Consider the following 21,949-nt stretch of genomic DNA (forward strand, 5'->3'; position numbering starts at 1 on the left):
GTGGGAGGCTTTGTCGCTCGGTTGAGCGTGCTGACCTTCGTCCCTCGCTCTTCGTTCGTTCGTTCTTCGCAGGCTCCTCGACCTCAACACCCTCAACGTCGATTCCAACAACGGAGGCGATGGAGGATCCGCTGATTCTGGGAACGCTCTGGGTGGATTGGGAGGGATCGTTCCTGGTGCTTCGGGAGCTTCGGGGTGGTGAGTTCGATCTCTCTCTTTCGAGCGAGGAGGAAGAACGCACAACAACTCGACGCGTCTCTTCGACTTCATCCTTCTTCCCTCGCCGTTCGTTTCGTTACGTTACGTTTTCGTTTTCGTTCTCAGCGCGGCCGGCTCAGCCTACACCGGCCCTGGAGGATCAGCCAACGGAGGGGATTTCAACTCAGGCGGAAATGGGTTCGTCTCTCTTTCCTCTTCTTTCTCCTCCCTCTCCGTTCCCTCGCACTCACACCCCTCTTTCTTTCTTTGCGCCTCGCTTTAGGCTCATCAACCTCAACCTCCTCAACTTCGGCTCCAACAACGGAGGGAACGGAGGGTCGGCTGATTCGGGAACTGCGATCGCTGGGTCTTGCTAAAAGCCCTCGACCCGGCGAGCACAGTCTCCTTGAGGGAAAGCGAGACTCGTACATAGATAGTGTAAACGTGTGGTTCTGGTAGCAACATGCAGGTGAGGTAGCAATTAGAGCACGAGACGAGCGAGAGAAGAGAGCGGCAAGAAGGGAGGAAAAAAGTGTTCGTGAAAATAAGAGCGAAGAGAAGCGAAAGAGCAAGAAGGGTGGCGAATTATAGAAGGAACTGGTCTAGACTAATCTCAACGATCTCATACGACCCAGCTGACTTTCCCTCGTTTCTTCCAAACGAGCATACGAGCGACGCTGGGAGAAAAGAGCGACGCGACGAGAAGAGGAGTCAGCCACCAGGCGAGCGAAGAAGAAGACGTGACGAGGTAGAGGATACTCACGCAAATCCAAGCCCACATAGCAGCATCATCGTTCCGTTCAGGACAATGGCTTTGGAAAAGTTGTCGAGAGGGTTTGAGCCGAGCAGAAGCCCTGAGAGGGGAGATCCTACGAGCCAGATCGCACCGAAGGCGATGACTTGTCCACAGTTGGTCCCTAGAAAACGCAAAAGGGTCAGTGAAAGGAAAGGGAGGAAGAGGGGAGGAGATGGGAGGGGAGACGAAACTCACCAAGCTCCTGAGGGTTGGTGCAGATTTCTCCCAAGCAGACGATCTGAAGCGAAGCAAATCCTCCAGAGGAGAATCCAAAGACAATGCAAACAATGATGATCGAGGGAATCGTATGACACGCCATCCAAGCGAACATGGCGACCTGAAAACGGAACCGAGACGCGACGCGTTCGGAGGTCAGGCGCGTTTGTGGGGGTTCGAGTCAGATTAACGTCGGACGACTCACGGATGAGACCTGAGAAGAAGAAAAAGGAACAATTCGACGTCAGGGAAGGCTCAGAAAACGAGATAGGGAGCGTCGGAACTCACGAGCATCCAAATGGACAGGGAGTTGAGACGACCCAAGTGATCCGCCGTGAGACCGATGAGGATCCTTCCACACCCACTGCTGAAGTTGGTGATCATGAGCGTATAAGGAGCGAAGGTGGCGAAGTTTTCAGATTGAGCTTTGGTGAAGGTTTGAATGAAGTACAAAAAGAAGAAGAACTGAAAGCGGGAACGGATCGAGACGCGTCAGTCGCAGGTTCCGTCTCCCTGTGCCTCTCTTACGAGTCTGGCACTTACGCTAAAGCAGAAGCAACCACTTCCGAAAGCCATCGCAGCGTATTCGGGTTCCTTGAAGGCGGCGAGGTTGAGAAGCTTGTTCCTCTTCTTCGGAGGGAGACGCGCCTTGACGGCCCAGATAGCGAAAGTGAGGAGTGCGAGGTTGATGAACGCTATGATCCGAACTGTCCAGCCGAACCCGACTTTGCTCGGTAGGAGGTTGAGGAGGAGAGGCCACATAACTGTGAGAAACGGCGAAAGCGAAACGAGCTCGTCAGCTTCGTAGGAGGTGAGCGATCTCTAGACTTGTTTTGGGACGGAGATGAGACGTACTACTGCCGACGGATGGCCCCGAGATACATATACCACTGTAGTATAGTACAATCGTGGTGATCAGCGAAGTGACGCAGCAGAACAAGAAAACGGAAGGAGCGAATTTACATGGCTAGTCCTCGTCGTTTGTCAAACCATTGCGAGACGCAACCTAGGGGTATAATGAAGAGCCAACTCATACCAAGACCAACGAGAACCCCCTGAGCCAGGTATAGCTGCCAGAGTTGGGTGCACTGAGAAAGAAGGAGGGAGAGGAAGGAGGTCAGGGACTCAGCCGTTAGCACGAACGAGATCAGCGTGGATCTGCACGATCAAGAACAACGTGGGTCTTACTAGAGAAGTGAGCATCAGTCCGAGAATGTACATCGTCGTTCCGATGATGAGACATCGCTGAGAGAAGCGAGCAAGGGGCGGATCAGCGACGCGTCGATTCGGAGAGAGGATCCGAGAGACAACTCACTGTTGGACCGTACTGTAATGATGGAGATAGAAGGAGAAATCAGCGACTGTTAGAAGTGAATGGTGGCCGAAGAGGGGAGGAGAAGAAGCCTATCGAGAGCGGAGAGGCCGACGTGAGGGAAGACGGGAAGGGAAGACCTCGTCTTTTCACGAAGCCTCTCTTCTTTCGGAAGCTGCGATCAAGAGGGAAGCAAACTCACTCTATCAAAACAAGGACCAGTGAAAAGCGTTCCTCCTTGACTGAGAGCAGCCTGAACGGTGCCGATTCCTGCGATCGCGTCCTTGAAAAGTCAAAGAGACGCGTCAGTTTGACCTCGTCGAGGCTTCTCACAGTGAAAATGAGCTCACTAGTCGAGTACCAGGTAAGATATGAGTCTGGTAATACGAGTTGAAAGCACCGAACGAAGCCCTGAGGGAAAGATAAGATCCGAACGGAGAGGTCAGCGCTCGTTTCACGCCCTGTCGGGCGATTCTTTGGAACGAGAGGAAAAGGTCGACTCACATCATCCCAAACACAGTCATCAGCCCAAAGAACGCTCCAGCAACCACCGTCCATGCCTGAGAGGAAGGAACGAGTCGAACGAAGGAGAGTTTAGCGCTTCGAAACGCCTCTGTTCCTTCGCTTTGACCCGTCGTCTCGTCGGGCGGCGAGTCACGTATCGTTCTTTGTGAACTCACCTCTCTTCCTCCATCTGGATAAGCCTCAGCGACACTCTCAGGTACGTTCCCTTCTAGATCACCATCTTCGCTACCCTCCTTCCTAAGCTCTCCGACTATAGCCATCTCACCGCTCATCGATTTCGAGCTTGAACGATGGATCGGAGGTTTCTCCTTCTCGCTCTCGTCGTCTATCGAGCGAGAGAGCGAAGTAGGTTTGGATTCCCTCTTGGGTATTATTGAGAAGTCGTCCATGGCGAGGGTAGACGAGGAGGTGGAGGGGGAGATAGTCATCGAGAGGAGGAGGGGAGAAAGCAAGGAAGGAGGGTGTGAGCTTCGGCGAAGGGCGAAAAGAGGTTGGGGGGATTCGTCGAATCGATTCCTGTTGCTCGTAGATCGTCTGCCGAAACAAACAGAGACGATTGCAGGGGGAGAAGAGGAAAAGGACGAGGTAGTCGTGGTTGGCTGAGGACTGACTTTCACTTCCCAGTAGTCACAGGGACGAGACAGAGGAGGAAGGGGAAAGGCTTCTCCACGACGGCGTCGACCCCGGCCGGTCGTTTTTCATTCCGAATCTTTGAGATCAAGGACGCGACAAGAAAGGGTAGAAATCCCTGGGATATCGGTCCAGGGGCCATCAGGAGGAGGAGAAGGTGAAGATTTGCATATCGAGCGAGAAACATAGGGAGGGAGGAGGGGAGAAGAGAAGGGGATCCGAAGCGGTTCTCTCGATTATCTCGTCGGCACGGCGTGGTTATCGACGATTTGTTCTTCGGCACACGAGCGAGCTGTCCGCCTGAAAGGTCATGCAAAACTGCAGTGGGAGGCAGATCTTCCTTTCTAGCGGAAATGGCTTCTTCTCCAAATGTCGGGCTAAGAGACGCACCTCAGTCACTCGCGCTCTCTCAACCTCTCAACGATATCTGCATTCGATTGCTTTTCGAGTTAAGTGTGGGTGCTACATGCAAACGTGAATAGGAGAGTGGGGTGTGTGAAAAAAAAAACCCTAAGAGTGCTATGGGAAAGTACGAGCGAAAACGTTATGCGGGTGGGAGTGAGTCGTCGAGGGAAAGGTAGATGCAGAGAAAAGAGAGACAAGAACGAGAGAGAATTGCGGGCAAATGAGAAAGAGAGCCAAGCTGAAACAGAAAACGAAAGGAGAGGGTCGTAAGATATGCGAGAGTGTCCGTAAGAAGAGAAACATGAGGAGGAGAGGGAGAAGAGATGAAAGGAGGAAGATCGAGAAGAGAGGAGGGAGGGAGACGCGACTAGAGAGCCTTCATGAGTTCGACGAGCCTGTCGACGACGTCGGTCATGGTAGGCCGTTCCTTGGGTTCCTGAGCCCACATTGATTCCATGAGGTCGACGACTTCGGTTCCCCATTGAGAGCGGAGCTTGTGCGTCGAAGGTCTGAAGGGAAGAAGAAGGAAAGGTCAGAACAGATTCTTCTTCGAAGTATCGAGAGCCGAGATAGACTTGCCTGAGCTTCTTGGTCCCGACGGTGTCGTAGATGGCATGCTCGTTCATTCCCTGAAAAAGAAGAAGAAGAGATGAAGTCAGATCGAGAAGGCGGAAAGGGGAAAAGAACGAGGCAAGGCGACTCACCTCCCAAGGGTACTTCTTCTCGGCCTTGTGCCACTGAAGCATCTCCCAGAAGACCATGGCACAGCTGAAGACGTCGACCTTAGAGTCGTACTTGGGATGAGCGGTCCACATTTCGGGAGGTTGGTAGCAGACGGTTCCGACTGAACGAGAGAACGAGGAGAGGTCAGCTTCGGAGCTCTCGACGAAGCTGGAGAGAACGGTACGAAGACTCACCGAGAGATCGAATCATGGATCGAGTAGAGTGCTTGACTCGAGCGAGACCAAAGTCTCCAACTTTGGCGACGACTTTTGAGGTGATGAGGATGTTGGAGGACTTGCACTGTGAGAGGGAAGGAACGAAGCGTCAGCATTGGCTTGAAGCAAAAAAGGAGAGGAAACGAAACCCACGTCTCGGTGAACGACGGCAGGTTTTCGAAGATGAAGGTATTGAAGTCCCTTGGCGATATCGAGCATGAGTTTAAGCTGGAAGAGACGAGTAGAGGTCAGCTCGGAACGTCTCGAGGGAAAGAACGAGATCGAAGACTCACGACGACCTTGAGACTGGGAGCAGGGACGTTTCGAATGTAGTCGAAGAGATCTCCGTTTTCGCAGAGTTCGCTGATCATCATAATGGGGATTCGCTTGTCCTCGGGAATGCTGACTCCAAGCTGTGGTAGGAGACGTGAGGAAGGAGGAAGTCAGCTCTCGGGACTCGACGCGTTCGAACGAAGGGCAAGAGAGACTCACGAATCGAACGACGTTGGGATGGTCGAAGTCGGCGAGAAGCTTGAGCTCCTTGATGTCCACTGAGAGGAAGAGAAAGGAAGAAGGAAGTCAGCGTTGTGCGAGGCGAAGAGGAACGAGAAGAGACGAAGAGGAAAAACTCACTTTCGCTCAGCTGTCCTCGGAACTCAGCGATGGCGACCTTGTGACGGTTCCTGAGCTTGCCGACGTAGACGCTACAGAAGGGAACGATGCGCGAGTTAGCGAAATCAGAAGGAGACAGACGACCGTTCGAACAAAACACTCACTCCTTGAATCCTCCACTTCCGACCTTCTCCATCTTGACGAGCTGGTCAGCAGGGATCTCCTTGTTCTCCAATCCCAAGCTCTCGAGATCCAGGCTGAGTTCCGTCTCGGCAACAGCTTGACGAGCGTGCTCGCTGGGAGGAGGAGTCGCTGCCTGCTCCTGTTCGAGAGGAGGAACCTGGTGGACGTGACTTCCTCGAAGCAGAGTGGGAGTGATTTTGGCGTTGGTAGCGAAGGCTGGATCTCCGGCGTGAGGTCGACGACGAGTAGCGTGTCCGTTCGCAGAGGTGTCGGCTCGAGCAGTGGATGCGGACGAAGCTTCGGATCCTCCAGAGGCAGACGAGGAGGCGGGTGAGGCTTGGTTCCTCTGTGGAAAGGAAGAAAGCGAGAAGGTCAGGTAAGATCTTGGAGAGGGAAATCAAAAAGAGGACGAACCCAGTCGATGAGAGCTTGGGCGAGCTGAGGCTTGGTTCCAGCGACGTCGATGTCTCGAGTCGAACAGAGCTTGACGAGGTCGTCGCGTCGAAGTCGAACGAGAGTAGCGTGAGTGGCGGATTTCCAGTCGACATCTAGGAGAAGAGCAAGAGAAGAGAATGAACGGTCAGTCTCGAAGGATTGTCGACGGAAGATGAGGGAAGAAGAGGGCAAGGGAGCGAGAAACGAGACGTACCATCGTCCTCTCCCAAAGCTTGCTCCTCATCGTCTCCGTTCTCCTCGACCACGGTACCTTCCTCCTCCTCCTCCTCCTCGACACTCTGCATACCCTCCACATCCTCCTCCACAACTTCAGAGATCGAAGCGACTTTGCTCTTCCTCAGGGCGGCTCCTCTCCTCTTCGACACTCGAGGACCGCTCTTCGCAGAGACCATCTCCTCCTCCTCCACTTCCTCCTCTTCCTCGTCAACGTCCCCTCCGTCGGCTTCAGCGAGACTCTCTGCGTCTTCGAGTTGGGATGAAGACGAGTCGCCATCGCTGGGAGGAGTAGGGATCTTGAACGATTCGATGGAAGGACCGGCTGCGTCCCTCGCCGAACGACGTCGAGGAGCTGAAAGAGGTGAAGGTCGAAGAGGAGTGAGAACTGGGTGAGAGGCTCGAGTAGGTGGACGTCGATTTCGTTTAAGAGGAGTAGTACCGTCGACGGCCATGGCTGTTTCGTCCACTTCCTCGTCCTCCTCGGCGGAAGAATGGTCGTCCTGATCCGACTCTGCTCCCTTCGAAGCCTCCTTCGCGAGCGTCTTGGCCTTCCCTCCGAAAAGAGGGAGCATCGTCTCTCTCTCCTTTCCCTTCCGACTAGGAACGACGGCGACCATCATCTGCTGAGATCGACTTCCTCGACGAGTCGAAGGTCCAGCGACGGGAGTGGCTTCGGGGTCGACCTCCTCTTCCTCGACGACGTCCATGTCTCCACCTGCCGTCACCTCTCCTCCGAAGAGGACGTGCTTGGAACGTTTGACTGGGGAAGGGTTTGAAGCGGATCCTCGTCGAGTGAGACGTCGGTTGGTGGGATGACTGGTTCGAGAGCGAGAGCGAGTTTTGGGTGGAGACGAGGGAATCGAAGCCGTGGGAGAGGAAGGTGGGACGTTGGAGGAGTGTCGACGTCTGGAGGAGAGGAGAAGAAGCAATAAATGCATCAGAAAAGTGAGATAGAAGGGAAGAGAAGGAAGGGAACGGAACGAAAAGGAGGACGAGAAACTCACTTGAGGTTCAATCCCGAAGGTGACTCCACATCAGCACCAAACCTAGCCTTCCTCTCCATCACACCCTTCGCCATCGCCACCGAAACCCCACCACCACCCAAGCTCTTGCTTCGTCCTCTCGAACCTCGGTTGTCTCCTCCTGAAGTCGTAGCGATGGGACCGGAAAGCGTCCTTCGACCGACTCCTCTCCTCCCTCCACTTGCGACCACCGCCTCGTCTCCAACGCTTCCTTCCCACTCGGTCTCCTCTCCTCCAGCTTCATTGCCTGAGGCTTCGTCGTGCGAGCGAGTTCGGACTGGGATGTGAGCTCGAAGTCGAGAAGGTCCGGCGGTGCTGTTCGAGGTGAGGGAGGGTCGACGTCGGCGAGGAGTAGGATCTTGGTCGGAGGAGTCGTTCTCGTCGTCCGAGAGTGGCGAGGAGTGAGAGGAAGAGGTAGGAGTGGAGTTGTTGGTAGTAGGAGGTGGTCGCTGGAAGAAGAACAAAGAAGAAAAAGAAAGAAAAGGTGAGATGGGGCCACTTCGGAGGAAGGGAGGAAGGAGATGGAGAATGAATCAACGACTGACAGCATCGACGAGACCTTCAATGAGCTGGTTCTTGTGCATCTCCGAAACATCGGCATCATCGTCGACCAGCCCTGCGACTCTCCAGAGACGGAGGAGCTCTCCTTTTCGAACTCGAAGGAGATCCTTCTTTGTCGCGTGGTTGATGAGGTTGTCATCCGCTGAAGGGAGGAAGGAAGGGAGGGAAAGGTGAGCTTCGAGCTTCAACTGGAAGAGTAGAGTCTCTTCCACAAACGACAGCAGTCGAATAGAGACGAAAGGAAGGAAAGCAAAAACTCACTAGGATCCATCAGGTCGAACGCGTCTTCATCCTCCTCCTCTTCTTCGTCGATGACCGTCCTCGTCTCCTCCTCCAGAGCGTCAAACTCATCTCCACCAGCTGCAGAGCACCCATCGATCTCCAAACCACCCTCCTCGTGCATATCCTCGTTCGCACCTCTCGCTCCAGCCCTTCCTTTACCCTTCCAACGAGCTCCTCCTGCATGGTCGTTCCCTCTCTTCCTCTTCCTCGCGCTCGAGGGTGCTATCGAAGGTGGCGGACTCAGACTACTCAGCGGTTCGTCCGATTCCCTTCCTCTTGCTCTCCTCCTCAAAGCCGTCGAAGGACCTGCTCCTGCTCCTGCTCCTGCTGTTGTTGTTGGATCATTTTCCTCGTCGTCGTCGTCCGCAGCTGCTGAGCTCGCTGTGTCAGGTTCGTCGGCGTCGGAGGAGGAGGAGGTCAAGGATCCAGACGAGAAGATTCCTCCTGTATCCATCGAACCGGATGCATAAGCGTCGAGGAGGTAGGAAGGCACAGCTGGAGGTGGAGGAGGATGGCGTCGAAGTCGTTTGGTAGGAGGAGGTTTCGTCGTTCTGGTGGAAGGGCGAGAAGAAGGGAGGACGACGAGGGGAGGAGGTTGCTTTCTGAGGGTGGTGGAGGAGGAAGCGGCCGTGAGGGACGAAGACCGACTTCTAGAACGACTCGTTCCATTCCGCTTGTTGACCATAGGGAGGAAGAGGGAGTGCCGAAGAAGGAGCAGAGATGCGTGAAACTCTGATGTCGAAAAGTGGAAGAGGGGAAGAGGTATAGAGGGGCGAAGGAGCGAAGGAGAGCAGAGGGGTGGGAAGGGGCGGGAAAGGGAGGCAAAAGGGAGGCTGGTCGGTGCTGTTTTGACTTTTTAAGGGTAGCGGTTTCTGGTGTGTAGTGGTTTAGTGTCGAGGAGGGGGTGGGACCATCGTCTGGAGAGACTAGGAAAAGGAGGGAGGGTGGGAGGTGGGGGGAAGAAGAGGAAGGAAGGGAAGGAAGGGAGCTTCCTCGCGCAGACCCCTCGAAAGGCACACTCCCTGTCTTTTGCTCTACACGAAGGCTTTTAACCTCGTTTCTGGCTTCTTTGACCCGCATGGGCTCCTCTGCTTTGGCTGTATGCGATGCTCGAAAAAAAAAATGGTTCGATTTGAGCAAGAACGAGACGAAAAAGCGTCTGTGGCGTCTCGCTCAACATCCACGACTCAAACTCTCCGCTTTCTCGTCAGATTCTCCTCTTCTATTCACAGGTTTCCGAGAGTCTTCTCGAGCGAGAGACATTCTAGGAGCTAATTGTACTCCTCTTGGGATTGCGAACCTCTTTCAAAGCGTTCTTTCGACGAACACGTCGCGCGGTGAACTCTCCTCTCGTTTTTGCTTTCCCCAGCTCGTCGTACCTCTAGAACAGGATAGAACAGGGATCTACACAACCCAAACTGGACAAGAAAATACGTAGATACACAGAGACCCAAATGAAGCAAACGGAAAGCTCTACAACGACCCTCCCAACGCGCGACGCACTCCCTCTCTCCCTCTCCCATCCATCCTCATCTCTACAACAATCGAACCAAAACCAAAAGCGTCAGCTCCCACATCTTCCTAGTCCCAATCTCTCTCCAATAAAGTAATCACTCACCCTCCCCGAAAGCGCCCTATTCTGCATCTTCGCCGCCAGAACCATCAACTCCTGACTCGAGCGTCCTCCCGCACCTCCTCCTGGCAGCTGGGAAGGTCGGATGACGATTCGAAGGGGTCGATAAGGCGGTGGGCTGGTGGAGAGTTGAGAGGTGTAGGTTGGAGGTGGGATGGATGAGCTGAGCGAGAGAAGAGAGAGAGCGGGTCAGCGACGCGAAGGTTTTGCTTGAGCGAGGGCAAAAAAGGGAGGAAAAACGTACGAAACGGATTGAATGGGAGGAGAAGATCGGACTAGCTTTGAGGTGATGGTGGTGGAAGGTGGAGAGAGCGAGAGGAAGGACGACGAGGCAGAAGAGTCGTCCGATCCCGTTGAGCTCGAAGAAGAGGACGAAACAGATCGTTTGGTGAAGGTTTTTCGAATGGAAGAGGTGAAGCTCATCGTTGTTGATGGGAGGGAAAGAGTGAAGTGCGAGAGGATGTAGGTTTTAGGCGAAGACAGGAGGGGGGGTGAGGCGATGAGAGGGAGGATGTACGAAAGGTAGGAAACTGGAATGGCCGTTGATAGAGAAGACTGATTCTGAGCGAGGCATTCCTTTTATAGGTCGAGATGTCGCCAAGGAAGAGAAGATGGAACGTAGCTTCGAGATCTGAGGACGTGGAGGCGATCTAAAAGAGGAGGCAAGAGAGAATCGAGACCAGTGTTCTCCAGAGATGCAACGTGGACTCGGAGGCGACCCAACTGAATCCCCTTCTATTTTTGACCTGGTTCGGTCCTCCGAGGCAGATCTGAATCGAATAGGAAAGTTTGAAAGACCTAGGAAGGAAGAAAGTTGGTGTTCGAGGTCAGGAAAGGATGGAACATGAAAATGGAGAGACGCGTTTCGACCCGCCTCCTCCTCCCTCCCTTCTTTCTCTCCTCAACTCCATCACACCCTCCCCTCCCCCTCCTTCCCTTTTCTTCTCCCCTTTCCCTCCCCTCCTCCGCCTTCCTCTCTTCAGGATGGCTCAACCTGCTGCTCCCACGCTGCCGGTGTTCACGACTGGAATCGACTACGCTGGCGAGAAGGAGAAAATCACGACCTTCTTCACTCAGTTCGTTAAGGAAGCTCGAGTCCCTGGACGTCGCGACAACAACGACGAGGACGAGGACGAGGATGAAGGACTCGCTATGGATCTGGATGACATGTCGGTGGATGGGGATGCGGCCATGCCAGAAGACAGGAAGAGGTTCAAGTACATGAAGCAGCTCGTCAGTCTCCCTTCCTTCCCTCCCTCCCTCCCTCCCTCCTTCCCTCCCTGGCCTCTTTCCGCCCGTTCAAACGCGTTCAAGACGCGATGAAGCTGACCATATACTCTCTGGTTGGATGGTCTATCTCTACAGACTCGAGTGGCGAACCGGAAACAAGCAGAGATCGTGTTAGAGCTCGACGACGTTATGGCCGTTCGTTCATTCTCTCCTACTCTCCCTTCCCTCCCTTCGTTCCCTCAATCCCTCCTACAAACACGCCAGCTGACCATCCCACTCTTCCTCTGCACCTCTATCTATCCTTTTCAGTTCGAGGATGCTCCCTTTTCTCTCGCTCTCAGCATTGCCCGAAACACTCGTCGTTACATCGAAATCGTTTCGGAGGTTATCGACGAGCTCATGCCTGAACCGACCATCGACGTGACCGACAGGGAAGACGTGATGGAGTTGATTATGGAGCAAAGGAGGAAGAGGAACGAGGAGATTGGAAGGGAGGAGCAGGACAAGTTCCCTCCAAGTCTAACGAGGAGATAGTGAGTCTGAACCTTCCCCTTCCTCCTCCTCCGACAACAACACCCTCTCCTTCCCTTCCCGCTCGACCTGCCTTCCCGACCTTGCTGAGACCTTCCCTTCGCCTCTTCTCCTTCCTACTTATCTTCTATAGCCACCTCTACATCAAACCCTATTCCACCATCCTCCATGCTCCTCAAGCCGTTCGAGAGATCAAGGGAGCTCAGCTCGGAAAGCTCATCACCGTTCGAGGGATCACGACTCGAGTTTCGGACGTCAAGCCTCACGTTCTCGTCAACGCCTACTCCTGCGACTCGTGTGGAGAGGAAACCTTCCAGGAGATCACCTCGAGGACCTTCCTTCCCCTCTCGGACTGCCCTACGGCCGCTTGCTTGATCGATCGAGTCAAGGGAACTCTCGTGATGCAGACGCGAGCGAGCAAGTTCGTTCCCTTCCAGGAGATGAAGATTCAGGAGATGGTGAGTTTTTGTTCCTTCTCGTCTCTGCTCACTCCTCGAAGGAACGGATCTGCCTGCGAGAGTTGTGGCTGCCTTGCTCGAACGCTCGCTGACGACCTCTTTCTCCCTTCCTCGTTCCCTCTCGTTCCCTCTCAGGCCGACCAAGTTCCCGTCGGACACATCCCTCGTTCGATGACCATCCACCTCTACGGATCCCTCGCTCGAACCGTCTCCCCCGGAGACGTCGTCGACGTCTCTGGTATCTTCCTCCCAACTCCCTACACCGGAATCCGAGCTCTTCGAGCAGGTCTCCTCCAGGACACCTACCTCGAGGCTCAGCACGTCAAGCAGATGAAGAAGGGTTACAACGAGATGGAGATGACGGATAAGATCAAGGAGGAGCTGGAGGAGCTGAGGGGAGAGGAGAACATCTACTCGAAACTCGCCATGAGGTGAGTTTGTTGATGGTTCGATTTCGCGTCTCGTCCCTCTTGAGCTGACCTCCTCCCGTTCTCTCTTTTCTTCAGCATCGCTCCTGAGATTTACGGACACGAGGACGTCAAGAAGGCTCTCCTCCTTCTCCTCATCGGTGGAGTCACCAAGAACATGGGAGACGGAATGAAGATTCGAGGAGATATCAACGTCTGCCTGATGGGAGATCCCGGAGTCGCCAAGTCCCAGCTTCTCAAGTACATCTCCAAGGTCGCTCCTCGAGGAATCTACACCACCGGAAAGGGATCGTCGGGAGTCGGATTGACCGCTGCTGTGATGAGGGATCCTGTGACGGACGAGTTCGTTCTCGGTACGTCTTCTCCTTCTTCGTCTCGTCGTCTCGTTCCTTCTCTTCGCTCTTCGAATTCGAAACTGACTCTCGGTCTTTCGCCTTGCTTCTTATGGTCGAACAGAGGGAGGAGCTCTCGTTCTCGCCGACAACGGAATCTGCTGCATCGACGAGTTCGACAAGATGGACGAGTCGGATCGAACCGCCATCCACGAAGTCATGGAACAGCAAACCATCTCCATCTCCAAAGCCGGAATCACCACCACCCTCAACGCTCGAACCTCCATCCTCGCCGCCGCTAACCCTCTCTACGGTCGATACAACCCCAAGATCTCCCCCGTCGAGAACATCAACCTTCCCGCCGCTCTTCTCTCGAGGTTCGACGTCCTTTTCCTCATCCTCGACACTCCAGCTAGGGACGACGACGAGAGGTTGGCCCAGCACATCACCTTCGTTCACATGTACAGCACTGCTCCTCAGTTGGAGTTTGAGCCTGTGGATCCTAAGTTGATGAGGTGCGTTCTCTTCCCTTCTTTTCGTCCGAACGCGTCGTCGTCTTCTTGAAACTGACCCTCGTCTTCCTCCTTCCTCGTTGGTTCGTCAGGCACTTCATCGCCGCCGCTCGACAAAAGCGACCCACCGTCCCCAAAGCCGTCTCCGACTATGTCGTCTCCGCCTACGTTCGACTCCGTCAACAACAAAAGGAGGATGAGCTCGAGGATCGCTACTCGACTTACACCTCCGCCCGAACCCTGCTCGGAGTCCTTCGTCTCGCCCAAGCCTGCGCTCGAGTTCGATTCGCCGACGAGGTCATCATCGCCGATGTCGACGAGGCTCTTCGACTCATGGACGTCTCCAAGGCTTCCCTCAACGAGAACGCGGCGAAGGACAAGGACGCTGGAGATCAGACGAGCACGAGCAAGATCTACAGGATCATCAGGGATATGGCTGGAGCTGCTGGGTTGGGTAAAGGAGGAAGGATTGGGAGTGGACCTGGGAGGAGAGGGAGGAGGGGGATGGTGGTGGATAGTGATGAGGACGAGGAGGATGGAGAGTTGGCGATGGTCGATGTGAAGGCGAGGGTGTTTGCGAAGGGATTCACTGAGACGCAGGTTATGGAGACGATCATCGAGGTGAGTCGATACTTTTCTTTCTCTCTTTTCTCGAGTTAGTTGCTGACCTCTTCTCTTCTCTCTCGCAGTACGAGAACCTTGGTGTCATTTCTCGAGTCGCCAACGGAACCCGACTTCGATTCGTCGACGGAGGAGACGACGAGTAGACGTAGCGCTCCCCATCTTCCCCCTATTTCATATCATCTCTCTTTCCCCATCTCTTTCTGTTTCTTCGGTGCGGTAGATACCCTTTTAGCATCTCCTTTCATCTCATCTCTTGTCCTTCTTTCTTCGTTCGTCTCTTGGGTTTCCCTCTCTCTCTGCTCTTTTCTCTCAACCCTACGTACCTCCCCAACCAAACTGCCTTTGCCTCTTTGCCTTAGTCTTCTATTCATGATCCAAACGTTTCTCTCTCTCTCTCTCTCTCGTTCCCGCTGCTCGTCAAGCGAAAGCGAAAACAACACGACATTCATCTTCGTCTCTTTCGATATCGACTATGCACGAGATCTACGACGACATCAACCCCTCCCACTGCTTCACCACCTGAACAGGCATCTTGAAAGCAGAAAGATGCGTCCCGAACGTATCCACGATCTGACGGATGCCCTCTCGGGTGGCTGAGAAGCGAACGAACAACGAGTCAGCGCGGGTCGTTCCTCTTCTCCCAAACCCTCAACCGGTTTCTTTTCTCTCGCACTCAACTCACCATCCAAAACCGCTCCCACTTCTTTAAGCACCACCAACCTCATCTCCTCCCTCTCGACCTCTCCCAACGCACTTGCGACTTTGCCTTGAGTCGCCTCGACCTGGAAGGTTGCGAGGGCCTCGTGGAAGGAAAGGAGGGCTTCGAGCGTTTGAGGGATGGAGCGTTGAACTTGGCCGTAAGGGTCTTCGGTGAGGGAGGCGGAGATGAGGGAGGAGAGGGCTGGGGATGAGGTGGGAAGGGGAGGAGCGGAGGTGAGTCAGTTTGGGTTTGGGTTTGGGTTGGGAACGAGAGGAGGACGGAGGGTGAGAGTTCGTTTGTTCGTGCGACGAAAGCAGAAAACGAGGCTGAGGAAAGGAAAGGTCGTCGAAAACTCACTCTGCACCGCCAACACCCCTTCCTCCTTCCCGCTCCCGCTCCCGCCCAAGCTCCCTCTCACCACCCCTCTTCCCACCTCCCTCCCCTCCGCCTTTCTCAACCCAACCAGCTGTCCCTCCACCATCCCTCTCTGCTCTTTCGGTACCAAACCCCAGACGAGTCCCCAAACCTTCCCAGCCAGACCCAGCACGCTCGAGACGAGTCCTCCTCCCGAGGCGACGACGCGTCGAGGTGCGGGAGCGAGGGTCGGTGGAGGTGGAGGTGGGAGAGAGTGTTGAGTGAAAATGGAAGGGACGGTGCTTGAAGATGCGGACGAAGCGACGGTGGAGCGAGGTGCTGGGGATGGAGAGGAAGGAGGGAGGGAGTTGGACGACGAGGAGGAAGAGGAGAGGAACGAAGCTGGCGAGGGAGGTTGTTTCAGGAAGATGGAAGGGTCGTTCTTGAGTTTCAAAGCTCTTCCTCCGCTTGAAGGCGATCCTGATCCTGGTCCTCCTACGTTCGCGGTCGCGGCGGCCGACGACGACAACGACGCGGTCGAAGAAGAAGAAACGGTCTTCGGACTCGCTCCTCTCGCAAGGAGTTTCTGGTACGAGTTGCCCAAGAGGACCATCTGGGATCTCCAGACTTCTTGCCAGAGAGTTCGACCTGTTGCAGGGGAGACGGCAAGGTCTGCGAAGATGGCTTTTCGGAGGGAAGGGGAGGTGGTGGAGAGGTGGGAGAGTTCGAAGAGGGCGTGGTGCTGGAGGGAGGAAGTGGAAAGAGAGAGACGGGAAGGAAGGGTCAGTACGAGTGAAATGAGTTGAGAGGGTGAGGATAGGAAGAAGGGACAGGAGGGACGAACTCGGAAGTAAGGCGAAGGCGAGGTGATCCCTTCGAGGAGACATCGAGCTGGCGAGGACGAGGTTTGGGAGATGATCATGGGCTAAGAGATCCGGTTCGAACGTAACACACCGAGAGGTCAGCATTGTTTCGGGTATGAGTATGCTGAAGAAACCTAGAACTCGACAATGAGGAACCGAGGAGCTCACCTGAACCATGTAAACCTCCAAAACGGCCTTCGCAACCTCCCACCCAAGCACCGTCGCCGACTGCAGCACAATCATCCTCGAGAAGAGTCCCAGATCCATAGGGAAGTGAGCTCGTCGAAGGAAGTTGGCAATGTGGGGCCTTGTTTCGGTAAAGAAGGGAGCGAGGGAAAGGGTGAGCTTCGTCCACGACGAGAGAGTTGGAAGCGGAGGAGACGCTGCTCACCTAGCGATGATCCCGAACCACGAAAGGATGAACCTGAAGACGGGTCGTCGGAACGAGAGATAAACGGCCGTGAAGGCTGCTGAATGGACGACGGGGAGGGTGAGGGAGAAGGGGAGCCAGACGAGTCGATCGATGATGAGTCCAGGGATTGGGAGCTGAAAAAGAGGATAGCAGGAACAAGATCAGCTCAGGTAAATGGTGGGAAGCAAGGCTCGCATTGTCAGACGCACCATCTCCGAAGGCCACTTTGGAAGGAAAGCCTCAGCGAGAAGCTCTCGACACGCGTAGGTGATTCCAAGGGAGAGGTTGGAGAGGAGGACGAGGATGAGACGCTCGTTGAGGTGGAAAGGGTATTTTCTGAAAGCAACAGAGAAGCGGAAGAGGAGGTAGTCAGTCTGAGGTGTCTTGCAGAGCTGCCGACGAGGCTTGGGAACCAGCACGGAGACGACGTGAAGACGGAGGGCAGGAAGGAAACGACGAAGCTCACAAGGTGCTAGCAAACACTCCCAGTTTCGCCTCAGGCTTCGAGACGTCCGTGAGAACGGCCCATACGAAGGCTTGGATGACTCCGCAGGTGAGGAAGACGATGGTGGTGGTGTGGGTTGTAGGCTGGGAGAGGAGAAGCGAGATTCGAGAGAGGAGGGAGGTCGTCGTGGGCTCAGGTTCTGGAGGGAAGGAAGGAGAGAGAGAGGTCAGCAGCTGCTACGAGATAAGAAACGACGAACGGCAGGCAAAAGTAGACACTTACGAGACAGAAGAGACTTCCTGAGCACTATAGTTGGAAGTACTGCGAAGGCGAAGATGAGGAGGGAGGCGACGAGAACGGAGAAGAAGCTCGCGAAGGAAGGGAGGAGATGGAAGCCGCCTGGTCGAAAGAAACAAGGAAGAAGAGGTGAGCTTTGGGGTGGTCGAGATATAGAGAGACGGAGGAATGACCAACCTGTAAGATAGCTCGTTGTCGATGCTATAGACCAAGTAGCAGCGGACGAGAAGAGGAGAGTCCGAACGATGCGAAGACGAAGAGCTCGCTGGGAATCAACCGTCAACAGAACAAGCCAGAGAGACAAGGTCAGCTCCATGTTTTCACGGTAGGATGAATAGAGGGGTCTAGAGCTCTCACCTTGCAAGTCAACTCGTAATCTGTCGATCCCGTCGAGGCGAGCTTGACTGTTTTGATGGAGGACGCTCCTCCTCCCGCCGTCCTTCCTCCTCCCTGGGGTGCGTTGAACCGCTGAACCGGTTGTTGCTGAGGAGCGGAAGCGTTGACTTGTCGAACCGAAGAAGGCCGCTGAGCCAGCGCAGAAGAGGAGGAAGAGTTCATCTCTTCACGAGGAGGAGGGAGGGTGGAAGTTGGGCGAGACTTCGAAAAGAAAGAAAAAGAAAGGAGGTCAGCTCGCGACGAAAAACAGTCCGAGCTCACTCACCTCTCCTTCCCTCCAAACCGTCATTCACACAGATTCAGCTCATCAACGAAGAGAGAGCCTAGGCCTTTGTTGCATGATTTCTTCATCTCCAACAAAAAGGAGAATTCTTTCTTCGGGTCTCGTCATAGGAACCGATCCCGAGAAAACCAGGCTCTCTCCTGGTTTCCCTTTGTTCTCCCTTTGATGACCTCTCCCTTGTCCTCCCTCCCTCGCTTCCCTTTCTTCCTTTTCTTGCCTGAAACTTGATTCTGGTCCCCTTGGTGGATAAAGGGAGCTCGAGATTCGGTCTGCTTCTGTTCTCTCCCAACCACCATCAACTCCAACTTCAACCTCCAACCTCTTCAGCTCTCTCTTTTACGATCTTTGATAGACGTACAACCACACTCTCTTTTCACCACCACATACACCACCTCAGCTTTCCACCTTCCCCTTAACAACCAACTTCCAACTTCTTAATTTTTGCTCAACAATGTTCCCTCCCTCCCTCCTCCTCCTCGCTCTCTCAGCCCTCGCGGCACCTTCCTTCCTCTCTGCTCCTCTGGTAGAAGCTCGTTAGTCCCACGCTCTCCTTCAACAGTTCCTTCTTTGTCTTCTCCTCAACACTGACTCGGCATTTCCCTCCCTTTGATCAACTCGTTCGCTCGTTCTTGCAGTCCCAACGACGACCCCCCACCTTCACCTCGCACGCGGCTGGTCCCACTCCTTCCGTCTCTCCTCCACCCTCGCCTCCAGAGCCTACGAAACTGGAATCCCTTTCACGGAAGCGGATGTCATCACCTCCAACTGTATCGCTCAGTGCATCCCTGTGGTCGCTTTGAACTCGGTGAGTGAACAAAACGCGTTTCCCTTTGTTCGTTCGTTCGCTGACCTCGTTTCGTTTCGTTTCGTCGTTCGTTTGGGTCGTTTTTGTGCAGACCTGCGGAACCTCCTACTACCAAACCGACTGCAACATGTGCTCCACAACGGGGCTGGACGCGTTCGTCGGGTGTGCGAACTGTTGGGCGCAGAGCAAACCGTCCGCGAAGCAGAGGGGGGAGGCGTTGAAGAGGGCGGAGGTTGCGCTTGCTAGTGAGTTTTTATCTTTTCCTTCTCTTTAAAACCTCTTCTTCGATGCGACTACAACGCCATTGTTGCATTCGAGTCGTCCCGCTCGACGTGTCCGAAACCCGAACCTGACCCTCCTCCCCTCCTTCCCTTCCCATCCCCTTTCAGAAATCGAACAATCCTGTCAATCCTACACCCGAACAGCTCTTCCTTCCTTAACCCTCTCCCTCACCGCTTCAACAACCCCCGTCACCACCTCCTCAAACTCAAGTTCCTTCGCCGTCCAAGCAGCAGGGACTTCCTCCGTCGCTTCGAGTTCAGGAGGATCTCGACGGGTCGGTCTGGGTGGAAGGCTGAGTGTCGCGGTTGGAGCGATCGTCGTTGTCGCCGGGGTCATTGGGGTTAGTCTTGTGTAGGGAGAAGGGTTGTGTTTTGTTTTGTACCACCGCGTTTTGCTTTGCTGTTCGTTGCTGCTTCGTTTTTTTGCTTTGCTTTTTGTTTTGTGCTTGCTTGCTTTGATAGCTGCTTCTTTTGCTTCACCTTTATGGACACTTTGCTTCGTTCTCCTTCGTTCTCTTCGACTTTGTGTGGAAGAAAATAAAGAAAGGGAGAGGGTGAGAACAACGACGCGTCGTGGTTGTCGGGTGCTCCCTTGTTCAACACCACGTACACAAGAGATGAAAGATATTGGGCAATGTCTTTTGCAAGGAGTAGGTGAGAAAGACCGAGCAGGAGGTTTGAATCGATGATGGGAACGGGAGAGAGAGAAAGGGGGACGCGTCGATCTGAGGAAGTGAGGTTTTCTCTCCCCTTTTCTTTGGTACACAGCTTGCAGTAGAGCGTCTCAACGTGCACCATATCGATTCCCATCGAAACAACAGACATGGACGTCCTTTCCCCTCCTTAGCAACGACCCCTTCACCTCCCACTCGGACGACCGTCCTCTTTTTCGCCACCAACGCCATCCCTCCCCCGACCCTTCAACCCATGGATTCTCCTCCTCCCTCATCGGCGAGTTTCTCTCTTCAGGACGAGTTGGCCTCTGGAAGCTCGTTCGACCAACCTCGCTTCCCTGTCCCTGACAAGTTCCACTTTTCACGCCCCCTTACTCAATTTGCCTCGATTCATGGTCGTGCGACGTATCAATTTGCATCAGGCTACCTACTTGATATGATCGTTGGTGCAGAAGGGGACCGCAGGGAAGTCGAGCGAAGGAGCGAAGGCGACCCTCAACTTCGACGCGTCGGGCGAGTTTCCCTCGTCACGAACCGAAAGGAGCTCGCTTATCGTTTCAGATCGCTTCTCAGCTTGCCGAGAAGATAATCCGAAAGAAAAGATCCAGAATCAACAAAGCAGAAAACAAAAGAGCAGAAAACCCACGACGCGTCGACACCCTCCCTCCCTCAGACCAACCTCCTCGCCAACAAAATCCCCACTGCCAACAAGACCACCCCGAAGCATGCATCGAACCATAGCGGAGCGGGTGGTTGACTGATCGCCACCGTCGGAAGGGGAGGTCTCTCGACAGCGGGAGGAGCGACGACGATGGGTTCCTGAGGTTCGACTTCTGGAGGAGGGATGGGTTGGATGGAGGTGAGGGACGTTGGAGGAGAGAGGAGAGATATGTCGGCGCTGGGTAAGACGGTGGGAGGGGCTGAAGAGGGAGGAAGAGGGGGTTCGAGGCTCGCTGGTGGTGCTGGTTCGGGAGCGAGAGGAGGGATAGCGTCGTTGGAAGGTTGGGAGGAGGAGGAAGAGGCAGTAGCGTTGACAGAAGAGGGAGGAACGTCGGGAAGAATCTCAAGGTTGGTGAGACCTGAGTTGGGACATTTCCAGGAGCGAGAGCTGTGAAGGGAAAGGAGAACAGGAGTCAGTCCAGAGAGACGGGCGATCAGAGAGAGTCAGGAGGGAACGAGCAGTTTGGCGAGACGTTTCCTCTCCTCTGTGGGATAATCTAGAGCCCCAATAGCCTGCATGGCTTCTCCTTTGGATTGCCAGAACGACATGAGGCCGACGATGGCTGAGGAAACAGAAGACGCGTCGACGGGAGGTCAAATCGAGGGACGATCGATCCAAGCTGAGAGAGCGACGGGAGACAACGAACCAGTTCGAACTCCCCAAGCGGGTTGCCACGATCCAGCATGGAAGGAAGTGAGGCCATCGATGCAGATCTGAGAAAAGGGGGAGGCAACAAAGTCAGCTGTAACTTTTCTCGAGACGCTGCTCGACACGAGCAGACGATGAACTCACCTTCTTGTTGGTCTCGAAGCGACCATTGGGAGTCAAGATCATGAGGTCTGGGGCTTTGAAAGGGTATTCGGCCTGGAAAGAATGGGAATCGAGGTCAGGAAGAGAGAGAGGAGACGGCGACGACGAAGGAGGAGGAGGACAGGAACTGCGTACGGGAAGAAGGATTCGAACGCGATAAAGACCTGTGAGAGACAACAGGGAAGAGTCAGCGTCCTCGACGGTTCGAAGGCTCGATCTCAGAAGGAAGATCGTAGAGTAAGAAGGATCGAACCTCCTTCGAAATCTGTACCAGGGGCGCCTCGTATCGTTGCTCCCCATTCCTGTTCAACAGCGGATGATTAAGGTCAATTCCAGGTTGACGAAGACCATGATATAAGGTTCAGACTCACGAAGATGTCATCCTGCGCGAAAAAGAGGGAGAGAGCGAGAGTCAGGACAAGGGAGAGGCGGGAGGGGAACGAGATCCAGAAAGGGGAGGGATGCATGTAGACGAACCTCGAGAGGCGCTGCTGTGTAGTCCGTACATGGGTCTTCAGCAAGCTCCTTTGCCTCTTGCATAATCCTCTTGACGGCTAGGAAGAGGATGAAGACGAACGATCAGCAAAGAAGGAAGGGAGGGAGGGAAGGAAGGCTCAGTCCAGGCTGCTCGCTGCTCGCTTCTCGCTTCTCCTCCAGCCTCCCTAGCAGATGATCACTTACCGGAAGACTTCTTGTTGTGAGCTCTGAGGGTTGCCATTCTGTGAAGGAAGATTCTTGAGTTGAGGGTGAGTTGTGGTTGGGAGGGAAACGGAAAAAGGCAGGGTCGAAAGGTGTGAGTTGGCATCGG

The 21,949-nt window shown here is 54.5% G+C and overlaps 9 protein-coding genes across 9 annotated transcripts; 3 read left to right on the plus strand and 6 right to left on the minus strand.

Moving 5' to 3' along the window:
• Nucleotides 1–7: 7 nt before the first annotated feature.
• BDY24DRAFT_399060 (uncharacterized protein) lies at nt 8–1,031 on the plus strand. Its single transcript, XM_076641770.1, has 3 exons — nt 8–395; nt 481–875; nt 962–1,031. Exons 1-2 carry the CDS (start codon nt 120–122, stop codon nt 655–657), a joined length of 453 nt encoding a protein of 150 aa, XP_076493868.1. The 5' UTR covers nt 8–119; the 3' UTR covers nt 658–875; nt 962–1,031.
• On the minus strand, nt 821–3,475 carry BDY24DRAFT_417794 (major facilitator superfamily domain-containing protein; the record flags this gene model as incomplete). The annotated part of the gene is made up of 14 exons (XM_076643771.1): nt 821–875; nt 962–1,115; nt 1,190–1,331; nt 1,416–1,424; nt 1,499–1,675; nt 1,754–1,974; nt 2,066–2,100; nt 2,174–2,298; nt 2,375–2,455; nt 2,526–2,537; nt 2,725–2,805; nt 2,873–2,933; nt 3,027–3,082; nt 3,203–3,475. The coding sequence occupies 14 exons, from the start codon at nt 3,473–3,475 to the stop codon at nt 821–823; spliced, it is 1,482 nt and encodes a 493-aa protein (XP_076493869.1).
• A 619-nt stretch (nt 3,476–4,094) lies between these two features.
• BDY24DRAFT_399063 (kinase-like domain-containing protein) lies at nt 4,095–5,676 on the minus strand. Its single transcript, XM_076641771.1, has 7 exons — nt 5,513–5,676; nt 5,314–5,433; nt 5,174–5,248; nt 5,000–5,105; nt 4,787–4,926; nt 4,662–4,711; nt 4,095–4,591 (listed from the first exon to the last, which is right to left on the minus strand). Exons 2-7 carry the CDS (start codon nt 5,392–5,394, stop codon nt 4,450–4,452), a joined length of 594 nt encoding a protein of 197 aa, XP_076493870.1. The 5' UTR covers nt 5,395–5,433; nt 5,513–5,676; the 3' UTR covers nt 4,095–4,449.
• Nucleotides 5,677–5,731: 55 nt separating this feature from the next.
• Nucleotides 5,732–8,173, minus strand: BDY24DRAFT_172751 (uncharacterized protein). The gene is made up of 5 exons (XM_076636270.1): nt 8,055–8,173; nt 7,492–7,958; nt 6,465–7,393; nt 6,230–6,363; nt 5,732–6,161 (listed from the first exon to the last, which is right to left on the minus strand). Exons 1-5 carry the CDS (start codon nt 8,091–8,093, stop codon nt 5,793–5,795), a joined length of 1,938 nt encoding a protein of 645 aa, XP_076493871.1. The 5' UTR covers nt 8,094–8,173; the 3' UTR covers nt 5,732–5,792.
• Nucleotides 8,174–9,239: 1,066 nt separating this feature from the next.
• Nucleotides 9,240–10,408, minus strand: BDY24DRAFT_417796 (uncharacterized protein; the record flags this gene model as incomplete). The annotated part of the gene is made up of 3 exons (XM_076643772.1): nt 9,240–9,278; nt 9,971–10,148; nt 10,230–10,408. 3 exons carry the CDS (start codon nt 10,406–10,408, stop codon nt 9,240–9,242), a joined length of 396 nt encoding a protein of 131 aa, XP_076493872.1.
• Nucleotides 10,409–11,137: 729 nt separating this feature from the next.
• MCM7 (DNA replication licensing factor MCM7) lies at nt 11,138–14,243 on the plus strand (the record flags this gene model as incomplete). The annotated part of the gene is made up of 10 exons (XM_076637531.1): nt 11,138–11,218; nt 11,351–11,410; nt 11,525–11,748; nt 11,880–12,204; nt 12,340–12,635; nt 12,711–12,985; nt 13,089–13,479; nt 13,569–13,925; nt 13,995–14,097; nt 14,166–14,243. The coding sequence occupies 10 exons, from the start codon at nt 11,138–11,140 to the stop codon at nt 14,241–14,243; spliced, it is 2,190 nt and encodes a 729-aa protein (XP_076493873.1).
• Nucleotides 14,244–14,527: 284 nt separating this feature from the next.
• Nucleotides 14,528–17,765, minus strand: BDY24DRAFT_399101 (nucleoporin protein Ndc1-Nup-domain-containing protein). Its single transcript, XM_076641772.1, has 11 exons — nt 17,529–17,765; nt 17,349–17,436; nt 17,157–17,273; nt 16,896–17,073; nt 16,639–16,765; nt 16,409–16,563; nt 16,186–16,324; nt 15,999–16,079; nt 15,158–15,896; nt 14,783–15,001; nt 14,528–14,693 (listed from the first exon to the last, which is right to left on the minus strand). Exons 1-11 carry the CDS (start codon nt 17,727–17,729, stop codon nt 14,584–14,586), a joined length of 2,154 nt encoding a protein of 717 aa, XP_076493874.1. The 5' UTR covers nt 17,730–17,765; the 3' UTR covers nt 14,528–14,583.
• Nucleotides 17,766–18,246: 481 nt separating this feature from the next.
• On the plus strand, nt 18,247–19,396 carry BDY24DRAFT_399104 (uncharacterized protein). The gene is made up of 4 exons (XM_076641773.1): nt 18,247–18,383; nt 18,486–18,655; nt 18,747–18,900; nt 19,045–19,396. Exons 1-4 carry the CDS (start codon nt 18,302–18,304, stop codon nt 19,290–19,292), a joined length of 654 nt encoding a protein of 217 aa, XP_076493875.1. The 5' UTR covers nt 18,247–18,301; the 3' UTR covers nt 19,293–19,396.
• Nucleotides 19,397–20,009: 613 nt separating this feature from the next.
• On the minus strand, nt 20,010–21,939 carry BDY24DRAFT_399107 (ubiquitin-conjugating enzyme E2). Its single transcript, XM_076641774.1, has 9 exons — nt 21,823–21,939; nt 21,619–21,695; nt 21,513–21,524; nt 21,395–21,443; nt 21,277–21,305; nt 21,124–21,195; nt 20,978–21,044; nt 20,791–20,893; nt 20,010–20,718 (listed from the first exon to the last, which is right to left on the minus strand). The coding sequence occupies exons 1-9, from the start codon at nt 21,857–21,859 to the stop codon at nt 20,280–20,282; spliced, it is 885 nt and encodes a 294-aa protein (XP_076493876.1). The 5' UTR covers nt 21,860–21,939; the 3' UTR covers nt 20,010–20,279.
• Nucleotides 21,940–21,949: the final 10 nt, after the last annotated feature.

The sequence above is a fragment of the Mrakia frigida genome, assembly GCF_051309035.1.
Source record: "Mrakia frigida strain ATCC 22029 unplaced genomic scaffold BDY24scaffold_31, whole genome shotgun sequence".
NCBI classification, from domain to species: Eukaryota; Fungi; Basidiomycota; class Tremellomycetes; order Cystofilobasidiales; family Mrakiaceae; genus Mrakia; species Mrakia frigida.

Coding starts and splice junctions, on each gene's coding strand:
- BDY24DRAFT_399060 (XM_076641770.1), top strand. CDS start 120: ATGGAGGATCCGCTGATTCTGGGAACGCTCTGGGTGGATTGGGAGGGA. Junction 396..480: donor TTTCAACTCAGGCGGAAATG/GGTTCGTCTCTC, acceptor CGCCTCGCTTTA/GGCTCATCAACCTCAACCTC.
- BDY24DRAFT_399063 (XM_076641771.1), bottom strand. CDS start 5,394: ATGATGATCAGCGAACTCTGCGAAAACGGAGATCTCTTCGACTACATT. Junction 4,712..4,786: donor AGAAGAAGTACCCTTGGGAG/GTGAGTCGCCTT, acceptor CTTCTTTTTCAG/GGAATGAACGAGCATGCCAT. Junction 4,592..4,661: donor GTCGGGACCAAGAAGCTCAG/GCAAGTCTATCT, acceptor TCTTCCCTTCAG/ACCTTCGACGCACAAGCTCC.
- BDY24DRAFT_172751 (XM_076636270.1), bottom strand. CDS start 8,093: ATGCACAAGAACCAGCTCATTGAAGGTCTCGTCGATGCT. Junction 7,394..7,491: donor CCTTCGGGATTGAACCTCAA/GTGAGTTTCTCG, acceptor CCTCTCCTCCAG/ACGTCGACACTCCTCCAACG. Junction 6,162..6,229: donor CCCAAGCTCTCATCGACTGG/GTTCGTCCTCTT, acceptor TCCTTTCCACAG/AGGAACCAAGCCTCACCCGC.
- BDY24DRAFT_399101 (XM_076641772.1), bottom strand. CDS start 17,729: ATGAACTCTTCCTCCTCTTCTGCGCTGGCTCAGCGGCCTTCTTCGGTT. Junction 16,564..16,638: donor CAAAGTGGCCTTCGGAGATG/GTGCGTCTGACA, acceptor CCTCTTTTTCAG/CTCCCAATCCCTGGACTCAT. Junction 15,002..15,157: donor AGGGGTGTTGGCGGTGCAGA/GTGAGTTTTCGA, acceptor CCTCATCCCCAG/CCCTCTCCTCCCTCATCTCC.
- BDY24DRAFT_399104 (XM_076641773.1), top strand. CDS start 18,302: ATGTTCCCTCCCTCCCTCCTCCTCCTCGCTCTCTCAGCCCTCGCGGCA. Junction 18,656..18,746: donor CTGTGGTCGCTTTGAACTCG/GTGAGTGAACAA, acceptor GTTTTTGTGCAG/ACCTGCGGAACCTCCTACTA. Junction 18,901..19,044: donor GGCGGAGGTTGCGCTTGCTA/GTGAGTTTTTAT, acceptor ATCCCCTTTCAG/AAATCGAACAATCCTGTCAA.
- BDY24DRAFT_399107 (XM_076641774.1), bottom strand. CDS start 21,859: ATGGCAACCCTCAGAGCTCACAACAAGAAGTCTTCCG. Junction 20,894..20,977: donor CGCTTGGGGAGTTCGAACTG/GTTCGTTGTCTC, acceptor CTGTTTCCTCAG/CCATCGTCGGCCTCATGTCG. Junction 20,719..20,790: donor AGGAAACGTCTCGCCAAACT/GCTCGTTCCCTC, acceptor TTCCCTTCACAG/CTCTCGCTCCTGGAAATGTC.